Source organism: Ascaphus truei, chromosome 2 (assembly GCF_040206685.1).
Source record: "Ascaphus truei isolate aAscTru1 chromosome 2, aAscTru1.hap1, whole genome shotgun sequence".
Lineage (NCBI taxonomy): Eukaryota > Metazoa > Chordata > Amphibia > Anura > Ascaphidae > Ascaphus > Ascaphus truei.
Genome location: NC_134484.1, coordinates 402,815,200 through 402,835,921, shown reverse-complemented (window position 1 = coordinate 402,835,921; position 20,722 = coordinate 402,815,200). Strand labels below are relative to the sequence as shown.

At 44.2% G+C, this 20,722-nt stretch overlaps 1 protein-coding gene across 1 annotated transcript in view; it reads left to right on the top strand.

Moving 5' to 3' along the window:
- Window positions 1-707: 707 nt before the first annotated feature.
- Window positions 708-20,722, top strand: part of VPS50 (VPS50 subunit of EARP/GARPII complex) — a 269,783-nt gene continuing 249,768 nt past the window's right edge. Inside the window, exons 1-2 of the mRNA XM_075587338.1 lie at window positions 708-895; window positions 6,865-6,933. Coding sequence (XP_075443453.1) covers window positions 863-895; window positions 6,865-6,933 — 102 coding nt within the window. The 5' untranslated portion in view covers window positions 708-862. The remainder of the gene's footprint in view (window positions 896-6,864; window positions 6,934-20,722) is intronic.

The following is a 20,722-nucleotide window of genomic DNA, read 5'->3' as shown; positions in this document are numbered from 1 at the left end:
GCGCATGAGCACCAGTGCGCCCGTTCCCTACCTGGCCGAGGCCTTAAGTTCTCGTTGCAGCCTCTTGCGATGTCATACTCTCAATTACCTCACAGCCGTTGGCCGGTGGGCATGTCCATCAATTTGCTTAAGTGCCCTTTGGGGTGTTTCATTGTAATAAAACATTTTTTAATACTAATCACTATACAATTTCCATTGGGGTTTAGAGGACTACAAACTGGGATTCATTTTCCTTCTTGAGTGTGAAATCCTTAGAACTCTGCTTTCCGGTGTTATACATGTCCGAAAAATGGCACAAAAAGGCTTCCAGGAATGTTAACCAAACAAAAAAAGGTATTTTGTGCCAGAACAAAGATTAATTCACAAGAGCGGAACCCAGCAGTGCAGGAATACGTTTAGTAAGTGGGGGTGCTATAAACACAGAATAACACATATACATTTTCATAATATATCTCTACCCGTTTACAAACCAACCCCTAAAGTTACCAGCACTGATTATTGCTCTTCCCCAGCATTATCGCGCAGACTCATCTGTCAACCACACACTTCCTACACCCTACAGTAGACGTTTGCTACTTGAAGACTCGCGCGCACGGCATGCCGGTATATGTAGTTCTACCGGGAATCCTCTGTCAGTATACTCCAGGGCTGCCTCGTTTCCTGGACTACAACTCCCAGGAACACTTCGGCGCTGTCAACGGGTCGCCTGTTCTCTGGGTCTGTCACGTGATGCTCAGTATGGCTTCCCTGTGTCGCCGGTTCAGGAGCCTCTGCTGTGTTGAGTGAAGGTTTTGCGCAGGCCCGGCGGCGAGTGCGCCTTATTGTATGCCCTGTTATTAGGGAGACCGAGCAGAGCCCCGAGATGCAGAAGATCAAGTCCCTAATGACCCGTCAGGTAATGTCAGCCAGGAGATCACTGTGTATTCGTTAGGAGGAGCGGCCTGCGAGCCATGGAGGGGTTAAATCATTGCGGAGCAATACAGTGTGAGCTTTGCTTATACTGAAGGGGATCAATGCATGCATTGCAAAGCAATGCAGCCCGCTTCGGTGCCCATGGGGTTGTATTAATGCATTGAAAACCAGTATGATGTTGAAGGGGTTAATTTGATGCTTTACAATACAGTTCTCTGGTGCTGGAGGAACGGCATGAATGCTTTGCAATATATTTAGGTACTTCTGGTGCTTAAGAGGTTAACCTTTGTGGAGCAGTGTGTTTCTTGCCCCCCGGTATTGAAAGGTTTAAGGGACATTCAGCATGTAGTATAAGGCTATATCCCCATTATGTTCTAACTGCGCGGCGCGAACACGTACTGCCCCTGAATGTGGCTGGGCCCACTACGTAACTTGGCGCGCATTTGGCAGCTGCGCTTTACGACCAGTTTTTTAAAAGACATATAAAAATTGTATTGACAACTTGCCCCGTGAGGTCGTGGCCATGCCCCTGCAAAACTCCTGCCACGCCCACCCATCACAATCTGCTACAGACAGCGGGGAAGCGCTGTGCACGCGCTGCCACTCCGCCTGGCGCGCGTGCTACAGTGCCGACGGTGACCGCGGCCTTAGGCTGCGAACCCGCTGCGACCACCAGACCGTTGCCCGAATGGTCCCTGCCCCCGCTGCCTCCTTCCGGCAGGGCTGACTACGTACTGTGACGCGTCAGCCGGCCGATGCTGCAAGAATCTAGTGATTTTCGGCGTTGACGTGTCACGTGGTACGCGAGTCAGCCAATGGAGGGGAGGGAAGGAGCTAGATGGGAGGCGCCTTGGGCGGGGAGCAGGGAAGGAGCTGCAGGTTATTAAAGTGTGTGTATGTATGTGTATATGTATGTGTGTGGGGGGGTGGACGGCACCACGATCAGAGCCCCTCCCACTCCCCTCCCTCTCCATCTACCGGCTCCCTACATATCGCATATCGCATATCGCGGTCTGTGTCTGTCAACGCCCCACCTGTCTGCAGTGAGGGCGCGCTGACTGAGGGAGCGGGGCCTTAACCTAAGGCCTCGGACACGCTTACCGCTGGCGTGCTGAGGAGCGCTGAGGCTCAGGCCTCAGCAGCCGTCTCTCTACCGCAAGCGCTCTCAGCAGCCGTCAGGGGGCGGTCTGGGGGCGGGCGCGTCACTGGCCGGGGGTGGTCCGGGGAACCGCTCACGTGACTGGCCTGTCTCGCTGGCAAGCGGGGGAATTTTAAATTCCCCTAAGACCTGCGCTTCCGAAAGCGCGCGGAAGCGCAGGCGAGCCCCTACTAAAGCCGATCTAATTGCGGCTGTAGGGGCTCAGTGCTGAGCGGCAGCGCGCGCCAGCCAGCAAGCAGTAAGCATGGCCGAGGCCTTAGGCAGTAAGGTACCTTACAGCCTAATAAAGATAAGACTGTGGGGTGCCTTATGGTATTAAGACCGCGTAGTAAATACAGTCCTCTCATTGAGTAGAGAGAGGAAGATCATCAGGCACATGCAGAAGAGCAGGAACTTTTTTTTTTTTTTTAAGGTAGGGTGCTGTATGTACAATCAGTAACATACATAACCATAATATAAAAATGTATAAATCCAGCGGTGCCCACCCGCACCCCTAGTTACAGCCGCCATGGGCGCAGGTGCTACTAGTATCTTAACTAACATCCTTCGCTCAAAAAATATTTTGGGGGAGGGGATTATAAAAGTTTTTCAGTCGGTTTTCTAGTTATTTTCACTAATTGCAAAGTAACCCCACTCATTCCCTGTCACCTCATACATGGTAAATGTAAGAGTCTCTCAATAGTGGTTTTCCCCATTAAAAATGGTAATTTATGGTACTCCGCCAAACAATCCCGCTCAGTTTACAGATTATACCAACTATCAGTGTAAAATTAGAATCTCCTGCTTCTGTCCCTGTAGCCACCCAGAGAAGCCATGCTAGTCAAACTGCGTCTATAATGTTTCAGAATTAGCAGATTGACTATGAAAGCATGAGATTATGGATCAGGTCCAGATAGTTCTCATGCTATTGAAGACATTTTGGGCTGCTTTCGTGTGTGTGTGTGTGTGTGTGTGTGTGTGTGTGTGTGTGTGTGTGTGTGTGTGTGTGTGTGTGTGTGTGTGTGTGTGTGTGTGTGTGTGTGTGTGTGTGTGTGTGTGTGTGTGTGTGTGTGTCACCTGCAGGTAAGAATTTGGCATTTCAATTTGCCTCCCGCTAATGTTAACAGATTAGTTTGAACAATCTCAAACATCATAAAAGCCATGCTTATTAGCATTTGTCTTTGAAAAGGCTATCTCCATACTGTAAACACAGTTCAATAGAACTATTTTATCTAAATTAATCTGTTTACTGTATGTTTGCACAAAATAGCAATAGCACATGCCTTCTATTTAGCAGGTTTGTACAATTTAGACATTACATGAAAATGGCTATTTTCATCCAGCTTCTATAGATACAAATCAGGCATTGCGTGTTTCAGGCTACATTTGCTTTAGTATGCAAGTATTTTAACATTTCTAAGCCTGTATGTACTATAAATAGATAAACGCATGTGTGATTAGCTTTTGTGCAGGTTAAGCAGAAACGTGAAAGGTAGTGTGTATTTGATAAAAGCTCTGTACTTACAATAGAACATCATCCTCTAATCTAATTTACCTCATACTGACATTTTTTAATTTGAAAGTGTATAACTACTAATTAATAAAATAACAGATGCCTAATCTATGACTAATTAGCTTACTTTGCCAAATTGTGATTACTGTATTAAATCTAGACGTAGAATCTCACGTTGATATTCTTGCTGAGAGAGAGAGAGAGAGAGAGAGAGATTGAGAGAGAGAGAGAGATTGAGAGAGATTGAGAGAGAGAGATATTGAGAGAGAGAGAGAGATATTGAGAGAGAGAGAGAGAGAGAGAGAGAGATATTGAGAGAGAGAGAGAGAGAGATATTGAGAGAGAGAGAGAGAGAGAGATATTGAGAGAGAGATATTGAGAGAGAGATATTGAGAGAGAGAGATATTGAGAGAGAGAGAGAGATATTGAGAGAGAGAGATATTGAGAGAGAGAGATATTGAGAGAGAGAGATATTGAGAGAGAGAGAGATTGAGAGAGAGAGATTGAGAGAGAGAGATTGAGAGAGAGAGATTGAGAGAGAGATATTGAGGGAGAGAGAGATATTGAGGGAGAGAGAGATATTGAGGGAGAGAGAGATATTGAGAGAGAGATATTGAGGGAGAGAGAGATATTGAGAGAGATACAGTATTGAGATTGATTTGTGGGAGTGCTTTTTATTGAGGGAGCAGAACTAGCTGGGATAGAGCTCTGTAAATTGTGGTGCAGTGTGTTGGCACATGCAAAGGTGGAGGGGAGGAGTGTGGGGAAGTTGGATAGAAAAGAAAAGTTTATAATGGAATGAGGAAACAGCAAACCGAGCATTAGGGAGGGCATACAGTACAGTATTGGGATGCAGTGCAGGTGGTAGGGAGAGAAAGTTAGGAAGAGAGTTCTCAGGTATTGGAGGATATGAATTGAGATCAAAATGTATAAATCAGGCCTGAGGGAAGTATAAACGGGCGCTTACACAGCAGTTGATGAAGCTATAGTCTCAAAGTTGTGTATAAATTGCCATAGCATATAAGAAGGTAAATTCTCGCAAGTGCAGAGTTGATGCTGAAGTGATGAATCCAGTTATTTTTCTAAACCAACTCTAATATAACTCTACAGACACTTAACAAGTGAAGCCAATACAGACTGACTTGTATACTATAACAATCTCACATGACAATAAAAAGGAAGGGAGGGGAGATAAATTTGTTTCACTGGGGGGAGATTTGGTAGTCGAATTAACTTGTATATGCAGACATACCTGTATGAAGAGAAGATTCAGAATCTTCCTAAAAACATAGATTTCACGACCTATTATTACCTTTAGCCTATATTTACCTCTAATGTGTGCTGTACAGCAAAAAACAGTCATGCCTTTCTGAACTTCGCAGAAGAGGTTGAACTTTTGTTTGTTCACACTGTAATCATAACATGCAAGTAATGTTGTGATTTACATCGAAGTCATTTTGAAATCTTTAACAATTCAAGGTTTGTTTTCTTTATAAGATTTCAGGGGCTCGATTATCATTACCATGTGATGTTACTGAATAGGCCAGGAAAGTATGTTTAGGAAATAAGCCTGAAGTAATAAACTGCATTACACTAAGTTATTATACTTTTCAGTTCTATGCTGTATCTGGACCGTATTGGATACAAAATGCACCTACTGTGGCAAAGTCCCACAATGTACACTTTCAATAATAGAAATACTTCAGTGATTTCCTGTTCATGAAGATCTTGCACTGTTTTTGTTAGCGCTGCAGAGGCACGGGTACTGCAGATTAACATCTGACATGGTCTAGAGCAGGATTTTGTTTTTTATTTACTTTATTGTAGTTACCTACACAGCACAAGTGCTGGGGTGGCCAACCTGTGGCACGGGACCACAATATGATCCCTAATGGCATTTGGAATGAGCCGCCTAATGAAGGAGCAATTTAGAAAAATCTACTGAAATCAATTAAGCAAAGGAACACTGCGAAATCCTTACAATGAGAAAACACGACAGGGGAAACTTCTGAATATTAACATACATTTTGAAAATGAACACAATTTGAATAACTTGTTGAAATCAGCCATCCAAGCGATTTTTTTTAATAATTAAAAACATAAAATAAATCAAATCTATTTAAATATTTGAAACGGAATGTAAGTTATTTCCCCGTACTGTATTTGTTTTATGAGCAGAAGTTTTCAGCAATGAACGTTGTTCAAAACCAAGTACAGATCTGCATTGACAGACGCTCATGTGGGCGCCGCCTGCTTCTGTTATCCACCTCGGAAATCAATCCTAATACTGAGACACTGTTACCTGAAGTGCAAGTTCACAAATCACATTGACACATTTTACATTGTGATTTTTCTTTCTTCTTCTTTTTGTTTTTTTTTTATTAAGATTTCAAGATTTTTTTTCTTCTCAATATAAGATGTTTGTAATATACAGTATTAATGTTTTTATTATCCTTGTTTACGTTTGGCGTTGTTTAGTTTGAGCTATTTAAACTGGGTGTAGGGTGCAGAATGACAGCGGCCCAACTAAAAAAAAAATGGTGCCCAATTTTTTTTTTTTACCCTGAAACGCACATGTAAGTGAAGCTAATGTAAATCCCTATCGTACAAATGTTATAAATGCTTGCAAAAATGTTACAATTATATAATGTGTAAGTCTTTAAATGTATCCAAAATGAAATGACAATGCTCTAGTGCAGGGGCGCGCAAAGTTTTTTTTTTGTTTTTTTGCTGCGCCCCCTCCTGTGTGCCGGCCCCAGCACTCGCGCCCCCCTCTCCTGTGACACGGCGTCAAATGACGCTGAGGGTCACTTGACATCACGTGACCCCGCAGTGTCATTTGACGCACGTTACCACGAAGACGCGTCGCGTCACGTGACCCCGCGGCTTCAAATGACGCAGCGTTTTCATGGCGACGTGACCAGAAGACGGCTGAATCCCGGTAAGTTGAGGTTGCAGAGGCTTCATGTGGTCCCCCGGCATTTCATTTAAATGCCTCGGGGAAGAGCACCGGGCCTCCGCAATAACCCGCGCCCCCCCCAGAAAAATCCAGTGCCCACCTGGGGGGCGCACCCCCCAGTTTGCGCACCCCTGCTCTAGTGGCTCTTCATGTAGTTGACGAGCCCTGATCTAGAGTTTGGGTGTCTCCTGGTTTATGTCACTGCTTAAATCACAGTAACGTTTCTTGTTTAATTACTATTAGCCTTCCCCATAATAGGAAGACTCTTACTTTATTTTATAAGGCTTATTGTAAAACTGATGTTTACTTGTCGCTTAAAGACTACATTTTCTTTTATTATAGGGCCTTAAAAGTCCACAGGAGAATGTCCAAGATCTTAGTCCCATTGAAAACGTCCGGATTCCTACCAAGGTAATTTTTCAAATGTATAATGCGTGGTGCTAAGAACTGAATACAGCTGTGATGATTATGGTATAAAGATTGTAATTCCTGTATGATGCCTGGAGTATCTTGATTATGGGAGGGTACTGGGTGTGGTATCCTAGTTGGTAAACCAGCGTGAGCGGCACTCCATATATCCAGGAACCCAAATGCTAATTGTCACCCCACTTGAGTACCCAAATCCCTTAGTGGAACATAATAACCATGTAGCAAGCAAAAACTCACAAGTCTGCTGCAGCGTCCATGTTGATCCAAGTTCCAGGCAATCTAGGTGTGCCTCCATCCTTGTAGGTTAGATGCAGTGGAAGAGAAAAAATGGCGCAGCACAACCGGAAAAATCCAAAAACGTTTAGAAGGAAAGTGCATACAGAAAAAAAGAGAATATCGGCGCCAATCATAGATTGTCATATAAAGAAAGTCCAAACCATGAGAGTGTGCAGTCCAACTGAAGTCCTTAATTGAGTTGATGGTAAGGAAGTGAGCTGACAAATCTCATCAGAATGCAGTGCAATATAAAAGGGGAAAAGAAAAAAACTAATTATGGTGCAGTATGTCAATGCAAACTTAAAACCATGAACAGACTAACAACACATGACAGACAAAACAGATAAAAACAACACTAGCAAGGCTAAATAATGATTAAAAAAACTATTTATTAAAAAACTACTATAGCTGGGTGTGGGAGGGTGGCTGGCACACACCAATCCGGAGGGGAAAAATTGTAACCCTACTCACACGATGTTGGATGTATACAGGCAGTGGAACTGGATTCACATAGATGTTGTGCCAAAGATGGCGACCGGAGCTCTCTCACGGGTGTCTCTACGTTGAGGGGATGGTAGGTTGGAGCGCACGAGTCACTCGAACTCCAGGGCTTTCGGGCGGATGTGACGTCGCCCTAAGGTACTCCCGATGTCCCTCTCTCACTTCTCGTCCCCCACGGCTCAAACTGCTGCTGTGCAACGTCCTCCACAGACCAAAACTCAGCTTCTAAGATACAAAGAATCTTCCCGACGCGTTTCGTGCGCATGCGCGCACTTCTTCAAGGGAAAGCAACATCCCTTGAAGTGCGCGCATGCGCACGAAACGCGTCGGGAAGATTCTTTGTATCTTAGAAGCTGAGGGGCAAAGGGCAGGGATGGTAGGGGGGGCAAAGGGCAGGGGGAGTCAGGGACGCGTTAAATAACCCATTCCCCTGCATTTACTCACCTTGCACACGGCCGCGCTCCTGTTCGTCCGGGTACCGGCCGCCGCCATCCTCAACCTCGGGCTCCTCAGCGGAGAGGCTGAGACGCTCCGGTGAGGAGGTGGTGTGCCTTTCGCGGGGAGAGGCGGAGACAGCCGGAGGAGCGCCCTCGGGGACGGGGAGCGGCCTGTGTGAGGGGAGAGCCGCACAGTGCGTGCTCTGTGTGTGGGGGGGGTGGGGGGTGAGGGATAGCGCCGGGTGAGGGAGTGGCCTATGGGTGGTGAGAGCCGTGGTGAGAGTCCCCCGCTGTGTCCCGGGCGCTCGCTCCGCTCCCCCACTGACTGTAGCGGCGCCGGAGGGGGGGGAGGAAAAAGCGCGAGAAAGGAGAGAGGAGGTGCGCGCGGGTCCCGATGAGCGCCGCGCACTGCGGCTGTGATGAGTTGGATTGCAGGGTGATGTTCGGGGAGGAAGCGGCGGAGCCTCCGGGACCGGCGGGTAAGAGACCGGGAGATGTGCTGCTAACATTGTGAGCCCCACCCCCCGGGTTATACATGCTGCTAATGTATGTAACACCCCCCCCCCCCACCCCTAAGTAAGTGTGTGTGTGTGTGTGTGTGACCTTTGGCCCGTCACTCCGCCTCAGGCCAATGAGAGGTGTGCGGGGGCGGGCGGGCCAAGGGAGCCATCTCATTGGCCTGAGGCGGAGTGACGGGCCAAAGCTCCAATGCGATTGCCGCTAGGGACAGAGGACACGCAGACAGGCATACAGTGCTTTCAGAAATATATAGTAAGATATACAATATAATATAACAATATATATTATATAGTAGTATATATATATATACAGTGTATATATATTATATACACATAAATAACTTTGCAAAGCATCGTAAGAGCGTTGGATAAGACGTTTTGGCGTTGTATAAATGAACATAGGTATGCATTGCATAGCGTTGGATAAGCCATTTGTTGTAAAACGAAGCGTTGTAAAACGAAGCGTTGTAAAACGAAGCGTTGTAAAACGAGGACTGCGTGTATATGTGTGCATGTTTTTTTGCACCTTAGAATCTATATCTCTCTCCCTGCTTTGAGTGAAAATATAAAATATATATTTTACCCAAACCATGTTAGTAGAAGACACAGTGCTCTAATATCCATAAATAACCTATACAAAATGATATATATATCTATCTCAGGGGGTGCAATGGCACTCCACTAAAGAAATCAGTAACCGTCTGGGTACAAAGAACTGCTACAAAAGGCTCCAGAGAGCCAAAACATTGATTTATTCTAACGACACTCCTCCCCCACCCTCCTTACTACAAGACCTGGTGTGCCTGCTTCTCAAATATATATAAATACATAACATTGGGTAGGAGGCTTTCATATATTCTAACATTTAACAGAGGGTACTGGAAAATAAATCAAACTTCCCAATGGATTGTTAGGGAAAAGAATGCTACAAAATAAGTACAGTATATCAATGTAATACATAAACCATATGGCGTGTTTCTCCTTCCTTCCTGACTTCCGGTTCCGATGTAACGATCTGTTTGGCTTTTTAATGTTGCAGAAATGTTTCCTGCTTCCTACAACTGCTTTTTAATAATAGTAACATGTATGTCAAATGTAAGTTTTAAAGCAGAAGAACATGTCTCCGTGCTGTTTAACTTTTTTTTTAAATGTAAAAAAAACATATTACAGGTTTGAAGCAGGGGGTCTCCAGAGCTGAAATGCGTTAATTTCAGCTCCAGAGACCTCCTGCTTCTCGATAACTTACCTCTCTAGGAGGGGGGCGGTTTATCTGCAGCCAGGGAACATGTGTGCCTAACGAAATGGTAGTTTAAATTTCCCGCGTGCCAATAGGAAGCTGTGACATCAACCCTTGTGGCTTCCTATTGGCCATGTGACATTTAATCGTAAAGATACCAGTACCCCCTGCAGAAGTAAGTATCTCTAGGCCCTGCTGCAAACCTGTAATAAAACGTATATATTTTTTCTAAATCGCGCAGTGCTGCTACTTTTAAATCTCTGTTGTGAAGTGCAGTAATAATGTGTAGTGGTTTAATATTCAGGGAGAATGTGTTCTCTGAACTCGCAATACTCGCTTACAAAAGTGTACTTTCCATCTCACACACCAGGGCCACTATTCAATATGGTGAGGCATGAGTAATGCATAGTTAACACTGTGGTAGCAGTGCAAAAACATACAGTCAGGGCAGCAGACAGATTTCCTTGGGGCCCAGGACTACAGTTCTGACTGCCCCCTGCCCCCTTGAGTCCCATTTGACACCTCGCAAGCCCCCTCTATTTCCCTCCTTCCCATGAATTAATCTCTCCTCCATCTAACCTCTCACTCTCTCCATTAATTACCCCACTCACTCAATCCCCCCCGCCTCACATGTATTTCTCACCCCTGCGTCTCACTCTTACTCCCTCTTTTCCTCACCCCCTGTCTCCTGTCTCTCTCCAGCCTCCGTCAATTACCCCACTCAATCCACCTCCTCGGACTCTTTCTCTCCCCCCTCACACAATTCCCCGCACAAAATATACCAAAAAACCCCACCCCAATGCAAAAATGACCCCCACTCCCAAATACATACAAAAAATCCCCACCCCCCAAATATATACAGCCCTCCACCCCCCAAATATATACAGCCTACCCAAATAAATAAATTTAAAATAAAAAGCTGTGTGTGCTGAGCACGCTCATAGTAAGTGAAACTTCTTTGTTTTTTGTCACAGAAATTGTATTTGTGATGGTGATGTTTTTAATTAAAAATCACAAAACAATTTCACTTCCAAAACACAAAAGTTTGACCGCATGTTTTAGCTATTTGCACGTCTATATTTATAGTAACTGAATTCTTTGTGTGTGTGTGTGTGTGTCTCTCTCTCTGTGGTGTGTATGTCTCTCTCTGTGTCCTACCCCCACACCCCCACCCTCCTGACCTACCCCCACCACGGCGTAGCTGCGGACACGGGGGACTCTGTCTGAATCTCCTCCCTCCGGCGGAGGTGTGGGCTGTGTTTCCTGCTGCAGCCAGCCCCCCAGCGGACGTACGGGACATGGGAGGTGCTCGGCAGCTCACAGGGTGGGGGGGGGGGGGGGGCGGGGGAGTAGGCACATCAATTGGGGGCGCTGATCGGTGCATCACTGCAGGTCTCCGCCAGGTAGCAGCAGGAAGAGAGAGGAGAAGGCCGGGGCCAGGAATAGGTTTGGGGAGATCGGGGCCAGCAGCAGCGGCGCCCACATCACCTCAGCCGTGAAAGTTCATGTTCCCCATCCACTCGCACAGCCGGTCCCCCAGCTGCTGATGCCCCCCCCGGCCCTCGGCCTCCCCGGGGCTCACCGCCGTCACCAGCACGCAGTACTTGATGAAGCTCTGGCTCACCACGTCCCGCACCACGTCCAGGGCGCGGCCCCGCAACGTGCAGCTCACCACGAACAGAGCCTTCGGCTGGTTGACAGCGCTGGCCTCGAAGCTGGAGAACTCCTTGACGTGGAGGGCCCCCGCGGATTGCAGCAGCAGCTTGACGTCGCCGCACCAATGCAGGATCTCGGCGGACGGCGGCGCTCGTTAGGAGCTGTGGCGGCGGTGAGTAAATGTTGAGCGGGTGGGGGGAGGAGGGCAAAAGCCGTCCTCCTCATTCACCCGGCAGCGCAAGAAGATCTCCGAGCCGTGGCGTCCGTGAGCTTCGCCATGACTATCGCGCATGCGCGGCATGTCAGCGGGCAGTGGCGGCAGTTAGGAGCGGTGGCGGATGTGTGGGGGGAATGGCGGCCGTTAGGAGCGGCATCGGCCATGTGGGAGGAGCATGTGACAACAGACGTGTGGGGGGAGCGGGGGGCAGCCATGACGTCACTTCCGTTTCACATTTCGTCTCCATCTCTCCAGTTTTGCCCCATCAGAACTAGGTGCCACTAAAGAAGTTTCACTTCAAAAACCACCTCCCAAATACATATACCCCCCCCCCCCATACATATATAAATGAAACAAACATATAAAAAAAAGTCCCCAAATGCTCATATAAAAAAAGCAAATGCTCATATAAAGAACAAAATCCCCCAATGCATCTAAAAAAAAACGCGTGTGTGTGTGTACATATTAAAAAAACAATACATCTTAAAAAAATAGTCTTACCTTGGTGATGGTCAGGCTGGGGGGGAGGAGGGGGAGTGACTGCCGGGGTTGGGGGTCTCGATGACTGCTGGGAGGCCCGGCGGCCAAATAGAGCAGTTGCTGCCGGGCCCCCGACTCTCCCCACCTGCAGTCCTTTTCCTCTCTGTGTCCCACGCCGGACCCTCTGACTTCAGTGTGTCTCCCAATCATGGCGTTGCACGATGGAAGCTAGGTCAAGCTTACTTCTGGCGCGCCGACGTCAGAGAGGCCCGTCGCGTACTGACGTCAGAGGGCCTGGTGTGGGACAGTGAGAGAGGAGAAGGCCTGCCGGTGGGGAGAGCCGGGGCGTGGCGGCAACTGCTTTGTCCGGCCTCCAGGCCCCCTGCCGCCACGGGGCGTGGGACACTTGTACTGGCTGTTCCCCCCCCCCCTCTGGCGGCCCTGCATACAGTTAATGCGTTGTTAACAGTTTTACCCCACTTCTCGTAATATAGATGACACAATTCGAAAAACTCACCAGAAATGTGAGTTTTTTCCTTTAATCAAAAAAAAGTTGTGCATAATATTCAGCATATATTAAATTAAGTTGAAAAGGTTTGGATTATTGTAAATGCAATTTTTTTTCTAACACGTCTGTACAATAACAATAAATCCCACAGGGCAGCACCTTCGATCAAAATCATATAAAATGTGATATTTATTGAAATGTTTTATTAACCCATTACAAATAAGAAACATGGGGATTATTCACCTTATAATGATTACAAATGGCTATTGCACTTTAGAGAATAATCATGTAATTGGGTTAAAAACATGTAAACTTTACTTTTAAATTGTATAAATATGTAATACTGTACATAGTATATATAATATGAGGTTTCAGCAAAACTGTTTTCATACAATTCTTAAGGAAATTCTAAGGCAAAATCGCACAGACATTTGGGTTCTGGGCCTATAATTTAGCATTTCCAAACTTTTCCTCGTTTGTGAGAGACTCATAATGTTTCTTCAATAACTTTGTTTTTAGTAATGAACGTTCATCTGTACAGAGATTAAAAAATGATGTGTAATGAGGACTGTATTCTGTAGAAGCAAGCTGCTAATGTTTTTATAAGTATTTATCATGGGGTGCTTCTGCACTTTCACATTCCTGTGGTTTGAATACAAAATCAAGGTATTAAAGCTGAGCACAATTGCTGGTCTCAGTATGGGACACAAGATGGGCTCATTAATGAGTATAATGTCTTTGAACTGTAATAAAGCCTGAAGATTGCTACACTTCAAACATATTGGCAAGCCAGTGAAGGCATTCATTACTTTTTCTCTTGAAGCGTATTTAACATTGTCATCATTGAAAATAGTTGGCTCTGCGAGGGGCCTACTAAAGCATATTCTGAAATGTGGTTTTATATGCAGAACCATCATTTATAGAGGATCAGCACGCCAAAGATGTAGCAACAAGATGATGAAAATAATTCTAAGTGTAGCCCCCCTGTAAACAGCACAGGCTATACCTATCTTCCTTCTACTGTGGTAAGTCCTGTTAAGATCAGGCACCAGTAATCATCATGGGTTTTCCCCCTTCATAGCCCTATCCTGAGTGGTAGACGCAGGCCTGGACTCTGCTGCAGGCGTGAGCAAGAGGGGAGGTTCTGCTGACATCACGAGGGGCGGGGCTAGCTCTATATTTAGCAGCCAACTCCGGTGAGTAGAGTTAGAGTTGATAGTGATATCGAGAGTCTGGAGTTGCCGGTTAGTTATGCCGGGAGTATGCAGTTCAGTTAGTATGCCGTGAGTCAAAGAATCCTGTGTATCGGTCCGAGGAGTTGGAGGAGACTACGGTCTCCCCTGCGCAGAGTGCAGGAGCAGAGAGAGAGGAGCGGAAAGATTCAGCGTCCTTTAGTAGAGCTGATAGAATTATACAGAAATGGGGTAATCAGGCGGTTCACTGCAGCCGTCAGGGTATGAAATAGGAGATCCACACGCAGATGAATAAAAGGTTGTTTAATGAGTGCATATACACTGAAAAAGTCTGCTACAGAGAAAAACTCTAACAACTCATCTTCATTTTCACCCCCCGTGTGGGGATTTTGGCCGTGCGTGACACCGGGTTTGTGAGGGCAGTGGCGAAGGATTGCGGCATACTTAAAAAGCCGTTTATGGTTCCTGCATAGGGGACACGGCAGTACCGCTGCTTCATATCTTCCCTACCACGCTATAGCCCCGTCCCGTGGGATAGTCACTAACGCACGGTGCAAATGGGGTATCATATTACCTTGAGGACTCTATCAGTGGGACGCTGGATGGGAGTATGTTCATGAACTTATTTATCCATTGATTTTTCTGGACTTTCTGTAGTACGTACATGTGTGCAATTGGTAGCATCAGTTACTCCTTGGAGCGATTCTGGGACATTTTTGTATCTGATAGAATTATAGACTTGGTGGACCAATGCCCTCACCCCACTGCCAGGGGTGATGGGGAGAATCCAAGATCCACCGCGAGGATAACATCGGGGGCTTGCCACGGGGTATTGAAGCCCTAGCCCAGACCATCCTGTCGGAGGACAGACTTGGAGGGAAGGAGAGGAGGAATTATCTGTGTGGAAGGCGAGCGGCGTAATAACACGTCTTGGCTGTTGTTGTTGCGGCTGCTGGAAGCCACTATCGTTGGGAGATTGCTGCTCTGTCAATAAAAGAGACTATTCGTTATTACCAAAGACTGTGTGTGAATTGGAAAGTATTACCCTGGGACCCAAGGGGTTCTTCTATACCGGTCCTGTCCCATATTCCTGGGAGTATAGAAGATGGAGGCGCTGCACCACTAAGAGATCATGGAGGCTACCACCCCAGAAGCCCGGTCCTGGCTCCCCCACAACATGGCGGGAAGCTCAGGCCCTCCTGTTCCTCACAGGTACGCACCACACCTCATGTAATCTGCCCTCATGCACCCTAGACACCACCGTAGAGTCTGGGGGAAAGAGGGAAGCAGGGTTACATAAGTTTTTAATAAAATAGATATCACAAATGGTTAAATGGGCCTCTTGACTATTCTTTTTGTGAAGGGCTGTTTCAAGTGTCGTACATGTAGGTACTGCAATTTGATGACCCCCTCTAAAACGTATTGTGGTCAAGGCTCAGATGTACAGTTTGAAGTTAATATTCAAAGTATCAGACCAAATGTGATGTTTATTTAATGCAGTGTACTTGTGGAAAAAAGGACATTGGAAAAACTGAAAGAAATTTAAAAACAAGAATATTACTGTATTAATAACATTCCCAATTTTATTAAGAAAAATAAACCTTTAAGTCCTAGTTAAACTTGCACTTTTTGGGTATTGAACATTTATAAGGTACAGTTAAATTGGGTTATAGGGATCTACAACTGCTATAATGAGAGCAGTTCTAGATCTTCAGACTGCAGACTACATTTCCTATGGGTTTCAATGAACACGTTTACTGTTAAATGTCAAATCTACTCTTCTGAGATTCATAAACTTCTGCATTCTCGTGTTGGCAGATTAAGAAGCTCTTTGTTTATTTATAAGTACTGACAGACATATGCTTTTCACACCAAGTTCTTACATGCGTTTCTTCTAGGTGATCACTCTCTCTCATGACTTCCTTCTCTGATGCATTCCTTGTTCGCTCTGATGTTCTCCTCTCTACGCTAACTCACATGTTTTTTGCTAGTATACTTATACAGAGAATACTACCTACTGTAGTACTGTAGGCATTTCCTATTCTCAGTGTTATTTATGTGCAAGTAACATGTTTTTGTCTATCTGGTATTTTATATGAATAGCATCTTGCTGCATTATATTTAATATATCAATGAAATAGCCAATTTGTATGTTGTTTGTTCAATAGGCAAAGGTATATAAAGTTTGGACAATTATATTGTAACCAAACCCAAAAACCTTGAAGCAGAGTGTACGTACGAAGCCTGTCAAGGATGTTGGGTTATCACGCTGCCTCACCATTACGACATGCACGACCAACGCGAGAGATATCCCATGGGGGGATTGAAGCATGTCTTGTCACTTACTAAATAGAAACTAGGGATTATATGACCCGTGTACACTAACTTTTACTACTTTGTAACTACTTGATACTTAATTTTATTAATTAATTTAGCCATTTTATTAATCTCCAGTGAGTATCTTTCCCATTCTTTTTCATGGATCTGCGATAGTGCTTATTGGGGCACTATTGCACTAATTGTCCATTGACTTAAATGGGAGTTTCCATCCTATAAAACACCCTGATGAGCACAATCACAGTTTAATAAATACCCCCCCATAGTATTAACAAAGGGCGTTTTCAGTGCAGTACTGCAGTCCTTTCCTTGGTGTGACGGGAGCTTTGTGACAGGCTATAATAATACACCAAATAACTGGGTTGAACTGAACGAGGCTTAGATATAATAAAGTATATTTATTCCTTAAATAGGTCAACACACAATATAGTACAGTAACAGGCAAGAAGTACACTTACTTGGGGGTGGGGAATGATTGGGTAAGCGGAAAAGCATTGAAATCAATTTAACTCCTTCAGTGCCAGAGGGTTGTGGCACCGCCGTGGATGTCTCCGGCACTTCCTGATCACGTGACCGCTGTTCTGAGCGATCATGGGTCAATTCTGGCTGCTGTGCTGGAATCTGTGTGGTATGAGCGCAGATCAAGTACCGCCCCTAAAAAATACCATAGTGTATGCTTAAAGGACCCATGGCGTGGCACCTTTCTTGATCTACATTGTACGTCGCTAGGTCACTGGGGTTAAATGGTGCCTTTTATTACTGTAATATAAAGATTTATTTTCAATTCCAACTATCAAAACCTCCCCTAGATTATTATTACCAAAGATGCAGTTTTGGATGTTTGTCATTCTGTTAATTATTGTGGGAGCTACTGACTTACATTTGATTTAAAATGAATGCTCTATATACATTCTTTACAAAATCTTTTTTATATATATCACGTGTGGTACATTACAGGTTTCTCCTGTAGGTAAGGGGTTAACCTGTATATTACTGTTCAGATTTAGAAGCCACAACTAAAATTTAGGCTTCAGTGTTTGAGACCAAAGCTCCTAATATTCATTACAATTGTCCTCCCCTATGCCCAATACAAATGCCAGAGGCCTTCTTATCGACACCCAGACATCCAAAACATTTTTACTGAAAAATTCTCTATTTCTTTTTTTTCCAATATAGAATACAATTTTTAAATCTTCACAATGGGAAAAGATTTGTATGATTTATTTGCAAGCATATAGCAAGGGACTAAAGAAATAGGAGGCAATATACTAGAAGATCAGACATTCAGTGCTTCTCCTTTGCTGAGCCAACAAATATCATTGTGCACTACTAGATCATGATGATCTACAGACATGTCGGCTAGTTATGTTAGAAAAAGCGTGTGTTGAAGGCATGATGTAGAGCTGGTGACGGTTATGGTTTTCATCACTGTATTCATAGTACCTTTCAGTTCATTGCAGATTGTATCACACAGAACACTTTCAAATATAATAGTGTAATAACACCATATTTGTTTCTAGAGCAGATAACTTTGCCTCTGATCATGCACTTTACCTTCCCTGTCTTTTGAAGGAGCCCTGTCCGTAACAAGGAGACATACTTTCGTCAAGTCCATGCTCTTCAAAAAATATCGCCATTGGTGTAAGCTTCCAGTAGAATAAATTGCTGGCATCTCTTCAAGAACCCTTTGGCAATCAAAAGAATGTACATATACACAGTTGAGCAATGTCTGCTTGTGTGGTCATTGGTCTCAACTAATGCAATGGACATACATTTTCCCTTTCCCAAACTGTTTAGGAGTGAGTCCAACACTTAATTTTCCAATCCGTCAGCTGTTTGCATTGAAGATGTTTGAGCATGACAAACTGATGAAATTAGGTTGGCTTTTACCATTTCATCAGTGACTACCTCATCTAGAAGGATCAGAATGCACTTTCACAATTTCAGAGTCGGTAAATAGCTTATTTTTCTTTGCTAGTTTCCATGTTACACGTAATAATGCCACTGTCGCTCTCTTGCTGCGCACAAGATTGTACAAGCGTTGCAGTTCCATGTTGTTGGGAGCTAGAGATCCGTGCAACTACTCTTGAACTTATTACTGATGTGTCCTCTGGATATTTATTTTCAAAAACCCTTTGTTTGATTTTATAATGCTGTTTCGCATTGTATTCCTTTGTTGCTGACACATTAATGGCACAATAAATACATTTGCTTTGCACTTGGTTCCGTGGACAAAATAATTAGGTATTTGTGTGTCCACTCGCTATTAAATTTAGGGTTTTATCACTTTCAGTTTTTCTCTTCTTACTTGGTAGAGGTGAGTGTCCTTTTTTTATATCACTGACAAAAGGCTGAAGAAACTAGGTGATGTGCAGTGTTGTAAGGCGCACAGCCAAGAGAGTGGGTCAACAACTGGTTACAAATATTCTTTATTCATCCATAAAAAGAAGAAATGGAGGTGCAACACCCTCCTACATGTTTCGTGCACCAAGCACTTTATCAAGGAGTCCTAAAAATACAGATCTGCAGGACGGAGCGTTCCGTTTTGTTACACACAGTAGGTGTATACAGTGTCCTAGTTGGGCCACCATAGGAGGGCTAGTAGCGTTTTGGCGCCAAATTGAATTGTTCCAGGCACTATATTCAGACTCGGTGTGATGCACACTTTTGTAGGGGCTTGTGGTGGGTAACAAAAGTGACACAAAACCCTTCACAGCAAAGCAAATAGCAAATGGAAATATTACTGTATGCTCATTTGCATGTCTTAGCAGGTTTGCAACCCCGCCTTTCATCATTATCACCCAGCACACAACACTTCCACTGCAGCAAGGGATTCTGGGAAATGAAATGCAAATGACCACACAGTGCCACCTTTTGCTTCAAAACCATTAACATGGTTCCCTATAATTACACAAACAAATTGTAGCGCTGACCTGACGTGTCACAGGGATGTATATGTGTGTGACCAAGTGATATGATGAGTAATTAAACTCAATGTGTGATGTAAAAAACAAACAATAAAAATAATGATCAAACCAATCCCAGTAAGTTCTAAGATAAAATGTCCAGTTCCGGAAAAAAGTAAATTATGGAGTAGGCAGAAACTTCTTAAAGCTGCAGTTCAGTCTTTTTTTTTTTTTTTTTTTTTTTTAATTAATTTTTTTACTTCAATAGTTTTATGTGTGCAATCTCTAATTACCTAAAGAACTGTATAGCTGTCAGTCAATTCGTTCTCCATGTATTGATAGGTCGAAATTTGGTGACATAATTAGTGAAGGGATCTGTTTATATTCTGCTTGTCTGGCAGTGGAAGCTCATGAATATTCATGAGCATTCCTGCACTGACATGTGCTAGAGAGAGGGCAGGGCTGACAAAGGGGTGTGCCAGGGCTTGTGACAGGACATGAAGGGGCAGTGCCTTAGCAAATGGCTGTTAAAATAGAATACAAGAAAATTGGTCTTTCAAAGTTGTTTTTTTAAAAACAGAAAATGCTAAAAGTATTTTTCTTACTACAGAACTGATTTATTAAAAAAAACACACATGCAGGATATTGACTGAACTGCAGCTTTAAGTGATCTAGCCAGATCACATGGATATCTAGAAAACAGAAAAGAAAAGAAGCGCCAGCTCCATAGCATAATACTGCATAATAGATTTATTATTAAAACAGAGAGTAGTCACAAGAACGTACACTCACATAAAAAAACACTGTCTCAAATGACTATCTGTGTGTTTGACATCAAACAGCAGGAGGACACATCTAGTTTTAATAATAAATCTTCTATGCAGTATTATGCTATGGAGCTGGCGCTTCTTTTCTGTTTTGTGTGTGTGTGTATATGTATGTATCTATATCTATCTCCTGTTCAAGACACTTACACCAGACTAAGCCTTAAATTACATTATAATGTTAAATTATTTATATTCAAGATGAACCGCTTCAAAACAAAGACTCATTAATAGTGAGCCATGAAAGCATAGTTTAATACGTTAGCATTTACTTGCTCTGTGCACATGCAGTCCACGCCACAGCTCTTGGCATTTTTCCCACTCCCCTGCCTGTCCTGAAATTGCCGGCGGGGATTGCTTGCAGTGCAGAAGAGAGCACTGCTGTGGTGCACCTCTTGGTACCCTAAAAGGGAATGGTCCCTGTGCCAAGTGAAGGTCCTACCCATGTGCTATAAGATACATTTAAGAAAGAGATCTATATTTATATTCTTATTCATGTTTTGAGTGCGAATTTTTCCTTCAATGCAAGTGGTGCAGTTTTATTTTGCCCCAGAGTTGCTCCACTTATGCCTTTGATACATACTGTATGCCCCATATATTGTAAGCCCCCTCTAATTTTTCACTTTTGTTTGTGCTTAAAACTGCCATTTTGTTTTCTCTGGAGGGGACTTAAAAGCTGTA